Source organism: Carassius gibelio, chromosome A10, assembly GCF_023724105.1.
Source record: "Carassius gibelio isolate Cgi1373 ecotype wild population from Czech Republic chromosome A10, carGib1.2-hapl.c, whole genome shotgun sequence".
Classification (NCBI taxonomy): Eukaryota; Metazoa; Chordata; class Actinopteri; order Cypriniformes; family Cyprinidae; genus Carassius; species Carassius gibelio.
In genome coordinates, this window is record NC_068380.1 from 15,881,550 (window position 1) to 15,887,509 (window position 5,960).

The 5,960-nt window shown below is 36.0% G+C and overlaps 1 protein-coding gene across 1 annotated transcript; it reads right to left on the reverse strand.

The window, feature by feature from the left end:
• Positions 1–232: 232 nt before the first annotated feature.
• LOC128021336 (5'-AMP-activated protein kinase subunit beta-1-like) lies at positions 233–5,676 on the reverse strand. Its single transcript, XM_052608450.1, has 8 exons — positions 5,526–5,676; positions 3,948–4,162; positions 3,704–3,873; positions 2,511–2,604; positions 2,323–2,437; positions 2,048–2,181; positions 1,069–1,137; positions 233–978 (listed from the first exon to the last, which is right to left on the reverse strand). Exons 2-8 carry the CDS (start codon positions 4,092–4,094, stop codon positions 901–903), a joined length of 807 nt encoding a protein of 268 aa, XP_052464410.1. The 5' UTR covers positions 4,095–4,162; positions 5,526–5,676; the 3' UTR covers positions 233–900.
• Positions 5,677–5,960: the final 284 nt, after the last annotated feature.

Below are 5,960 nucleotides of genomic sequence, written 5' to 3' on the forward strand. Positions count from 1 at the left end.
GACTAGCATTTATGCGTTTCATAACAGAGATGAACTTGACAGATCAGCTCATCTGGTGTAATCAATGAGTCCATGACATCCATTATATACCAACACTATATAAATAATCAAGGACCTGCACATAATATCCTGACGATTTCAAAATATCAAGATGCTTTTCCAATATTTTTTTGAAGGTCCCAAAATGTTGAATATGCTGCTTACCCAGAATGTCCAAGGAACAAATCTAAAACTGGGTGAATCATTTATTCAGTGATATTTGATTTCAAAGAATATAACAGAGATTAAGAGTTACATCAAGTCAAGTCGTTTGCAATATTTATTTTGTTCTGCTCTCATGAAAATGCAGATGATTACAAATAAATTAAATAAAAACAATGAATTAAAAATATGAACTTTTTTCATGGAATTGAAAGAGTGGAATTAGTTTTGTGAGTGAAACAAAGTTTCTTAAACCCTGAAGTTTTTATATATTTGGCCCAAAACACAAACTGCTGATAACTGGCCTTTTCTGACCAATAAACTGACTTAAATATCATTATGCTACCTAATAATATATTAATATTTATCTACACACACATTTAATAATTTAAACTAAATTAAACAAAGCTCTATTTACACTCATTCCTCACATTCAACAACACATCTCTTCCTACTATGTGTTTAAAAGTGGAAAACCTCAAAAAGAGTAGAACTGTGCTTAACCGTCCTGTAAATCTAAGCTATTTCTATGTTTCTGATTAGTTTATACCAAATAAGGTGGAATTCACCTCTAAAGTGCATCTCTGTATATCCCTATTTACAGTAATACTTACTACATAAACCAGCCAAGCTAGACACTTTATAAAACAGCCAGGCTAGACAGAGGTCATGTAAGTTGTGTTGAAATGGTCATGTTTTTCAGATTGGCTTGTACAGCAGGGTTGTGACATATTTCTTCTTATACCGATGTGTGCCACTCAGAACCATTACGCCATCCTGTCAGAGAGCCGGAGGAGATACAGTCATCAGAACAGACTTGAAATCAATAGCAGTCGATCTCACAGAGCTCTAAGTTGGTTTTTTTACCTTAATGGACAGAGCGTACAGGTGATTAAGCAGGACGTGATTGGGCTCAGGGAGCAAAGCTGGATCACACTGTTAGGAAAAAAGAGCATCTCTCCATTAGCCTGAACTCATTTTGATTGACAGAGTCTATCTTGGGCCTTACAATGTAATTATGCAAATTAAAACAATTATTCTATTTAGATTAGGGCTCCCAACCTTGGTGTCTCTGCCCTCAAAAGGGGTCATGCAGACAGATTTATTTTATAGATTTTAATTTATGCTCATATAAAATTGTAGTTTATCTGCATTATATGTAAAAAGGTGAATATCGGCAGCATATTCACCGATACCGATATATCGGCGACAGGATCATATCGGCCCGATAATATCAGTCTGGTTCTAAAAAATAAATAAATAAATACTGTTTTAAATTACTTTTCAATCAATTTTCCAATGAAATACAATTATAAATATTTTCCCCTAAATTCCATTTTATTGGAATTTCTTCAGATCTTTGTTGTCTGTTTAGATTTTTCTAGATTCTGTAATATTAATTGATAATTAATTAATAAAACATGAAACATCGATTTAATAGTCTGCAGTACAACTGCACTTTTGCACATAAAAAACTTTTGAAAGTGATATATTTCTTAAAAGTTGTATTATTTTTATTATTATTATTATTACTATTATTTTAAGTGCATTTTACTACATAACAGTAATACATTTCTCATCATTATATTTAATGAAAACCAAACTTTAGTAGTTGTAGAACTTAAATCTGGAATGTCCTCATATAAGAGATTTTTTGATTCATTGTACAGCCTTACTTTTATATATAAATTCTGAGACGCTGCAATTCCATCTGCATTTTCCACTTTAAGAAATTGATATAGTGCTGTATGGAATCAAATCATTTAATAAAATCAATCATTTTATATGATGAAATCAAACCTGTCATAATAACAGCCTTAATGCAATGTCTTTTGTAGATACTCACAGAGATGCCTGTGTCCTTATTGAGGATGACCTGTAGGAGATGAGGGGGCAGAATGGGTGGAGATTTTAACTTCTCCTCCTGTTTGGGCGCATAAGCGTCCTGATGGTACAGCCCAGGAGGAGAGCTGGACAGGTCTATAATCAATCAAAACAATGCGTCACAACAACCCATGACACTGACTGTTTTTAAAACCACTTTTGTGTAATCTAAATAATGTAGCAGATCATTATCAGCTTTTTATTATTAAATGGCGGTAAAAAAAGTGTTGCGTTAACCTGACATGTCAGAGCATTTCTGTGAATCCACCATGAGTGCATCGAACACCTCAAAGTCTGTCTTCTTCACCTGGATGATGTTGTTGACTATGCCGAGCTGGTTGGTCACCACCGGCTAAAGAGACAAAAAATTCAGTGTTGGTTTCAAAGTACTAATGGAGGCTGATGATGATTGATGTCTCCATTACCTCTGCTGGGTCATGTGTCCACTGTCCATCCACAAAGAACTTATACTGGTGCTCACCCTCAGGCAAATCCACAATCGCCACAAAGTTGTTTTGACTGTTGAAGAAACAAGTCAAAATGTATGTTAAATGACCTGGATTTGAGCGTTATCTTAACGATATCAGTAGAATAACTTTAGCAGAAATCTTATGTACCAGTGCTACATTTATGTACTATTATATTTTATCAATATTTATTTTATATAGGAATCAAATGCGATTTTCATGCGCATCTCGTCATTAAAGGCACTCCTGTGATTAGTAGTACATCTCCAGCACGTGCGTTCAGATCAGGGTTGCCAGGTTTTCACAACAAAGGCTGCCCAGTTGCTTCCAAAACTAGCCCAATCGAGTTTCCAGGGGGTTCCCCGATAAAAATTGTGTCGTGGGGATAAAAAGCATATTTTTTGGCAGGGTTGTCTTGATAAATTCACATTTTAGGGATTAAATATCACAATATTGTGATTGGGGTCGCTTCAACATGTGTAAATGAAAAACAACCGCAGACTTGGCAACACTGGTTCAGATGGAGCAACATTTACTACACAGAGCCGTAGTTCACTGACAAGCTACACAAAATCGCTTTCAGAATCGGCAATGAATCGCTTGCGATTTTGAAAATGATTTTGTGTACCTTGTCAGTGAACTACACCTCTGTGTTGTAAAGGCCAACCAGTGTTGCCAAGTCTGCAGTTGTTTTTCATGTCTGCAGGTCGTAGCGACCCCAATCCCAATAACGTGATATTTAGTGCCTACAATGCAAATTTTACCAAGGCTTCCCTGCAACAACATGTATTTTATTTCTTGGAATGAAATGCGACTGGACTAGTTTTGAGAAGCAATTGGAAAGGTTTTGTTTTGGAAACCTGGCAACCCTGATATACTGATCACAGACTTTACTGATGACATGTGCATGAAAATCACATTCGATTGATCGGTTTTCATTTTAGTAAAATTTGTAGTCATTTTATATGTTTTGTTACTATTTAATAAGGCTGTTAATTTAACATATTAATAAAATGCGATGAATTATGGAAATAATAATGCATTAAAATGATTAACATATTTAAAGTACCCGATGTTTTTCTCATTTAACACAATAAGTCAAATTAAGAAAAATGTTTTAATAGTTTCAGTTAATGTTAACTCTTACATACCTCCTTATCAAAGGGATCTTATTGGTCCAATTATTAAAAGAGCCAGAAATATAGACTTCCCTTCCAGCTCCTGTCCACTGAAATACAGTGGGTCGATCTAGAATTAGAACCTCATCATTGGTCTCCAGGTCTGGTCTCCAGTCGATGAATTCCTCTTTTTCTAACGGTGCCTAAAAGACAAGACAGAACACATTATCATCAAATTCTTCATAAATGAACAGATAATGCGAGCCAACACACACACTTTGATGTCCTCTCCATGAAAAATATCAGCATCCTCTGGGCTGTCCATCAGGATTTTAGGACGGTCTCCATCCTTGGTTCCTCGACTATCCCTTCTGTGGGCCTTTTCCTGGCCCATGCCGGCCCTTTCACTGCTTGTGTTCCCCATAGTGCTCCTAACAAGCCTTTCCAGAGGTCACACAGTGTGTGCGGCCAGCTGGTTGCGCTTAAAATTATCTGTAACACAAAACAAAATGATTGGATTGCATGGAATTCCAAGTGGTGTTCACTTCACTGACTCTACAGTTGTGAAAGTTCAGCATGCTTTTGAACTCACTCTTTATACAAGCTTTATACAAGCTTTCTTTGGCCTTTTATTGTGGCCAGCCTAAAGCACACCTGTGCAATAATCATGCTGTCTAATCAGCATCTTGATGTGCCACACCTGTGAGGTGGATGAATTATCTCGGCAAAAGAGAAGTGCTCACTAACACAGATTTAGACAGATTTGGAACAAATATTGTAGAGAAATGGGCCTTTTGTGTACATGGAAAAAGTCTTAGAACTTTGAGATCAGCTCATGAAAAAACAAAAGTGTTGCATTTATAATTTTGTTCAGTATAGACAAGGTTTGTCCATGAAGGCAATAGATTTGTCGCTCGGCTATTTTGTTAAACATCACTAAGTGGGTCTGAAAAGCTACAAAATGTAGTAAGAAGTTACTAAATTTTAAACACTGCTTATTAACGTTAGTCAGTTGCAGACTGTAAATTTGGAACAGGAACATTCTCATTCTATTGGATAGTTTTATTTTACAAATTGTTTTATTTGCTTATGAATTCACAATATGCATTAAGTCATAAATGCAAGAATAAATAATTAATTTGTGGTTGGGTCATAAGCTGTGCAATGTTTTTTATTATTATTATTATTACTTAACAAAAGAAAGATTTAAAAAAAATAATAAATCAAAGTTGATTTAAATTAGGTTAGAATGGCTGGCCGTCAGGTTATTTAAATATGCATACTATAGTCTCTCGAAACTGGTAGTTCCTAGTCCAAACTGGCATAAAATCATTTTAAGTCATTTATCTTCAAGCACTGGCATTTCTTTCAAAATATGCAAGTCGGTCCAGCATAAGTTACTCAATAAAACAAGATTTTGAAAGCGTTGACAGCTCCATTAATTTAACTCGTTTCATTTCTAAAGCCTGAGACCTCATAACCTCGAGGCACAGTTTCCACAGCTGTCTTTTTCCACGTTTTTAGAAAATCTTACTTGCAATGTCACTTGATCTCGAAGGACGTCTGACATAAAAAGATAAGGACAGTCATTAACAGCTTAAAGTATCGTTATGATATTTAATGCGAACCGATCTATTTGTTTTTATACAAAGACGTCATCCCAGTTTTAATAAACATCTTCACAGTAATGTGAAAATGTTACAATCGCCTTAACTGTGCACCCTTATTAATATTACAAACAACCTCATGCTATCGCACACTGTAGCAGTGCTTTACATTGAGCCGCATCTGGCGTTCTTCACATTTTTTCATGTTTGAAACAATGGAATTTCGGTCTTAATGTGAAAAGACTTACATGGTCTTCTGAGCAATACGGTATGAATTCGCGACCGCTATTTGTTCTAGATCACAGTTATTTCATCATTGGAATTTTTTTTTTTTTCACCCAACACAGCTTATCACATACTCAGCATCCACTCCGCCTACCACGGATTGCATCTCCTGCGCATGCGCGAGTTCGCCCACGCCCGCTAGCGGCAGTACAACAAACAAGCACTAGAGGGACACCGCTAATTATCTATCTAGTTTGGAAGCTAAACCATCATAAAACGTTATCAGGTAGTAATAGAAACACTCAGTATGGTGGATTCATAAGACTGCAGCAGTTAACACATATTTATTTCTTCCAATGTGGTCATTTCACAGCGTTTGACACAAATTGTGCCGACGGAAATATGTGCAGTGTCTATTAACCGCCACTGGATGGAAACATTTAGCGGTCACTCCACCA

Bases quoted from the DNA above. Each gene is read 5' to 3' on its own strand.
- LOC128021336 (XM_052608450.1), bottom strand. From the start codon at position 4,094: ATGGGGAACACAAGCAGTGAAAGGGCCGGCATGGGCCAGGAAAAGGCC. The intron at 3,874-3,947 runs GTGTGTGTGTTG...CTTGTCTTTTAG, and splicing joins TTCATGGAGAGGACATCAAA to GCACCGTTAGAAAAAGAGGA. The intron at 2,182-2,322 runs GTTAACGCAACA...GATTGATTATAG, and splicing joins GAAATGCTCTGACATGTCAG to ACCTGTCCAGCTCTCCTCCT.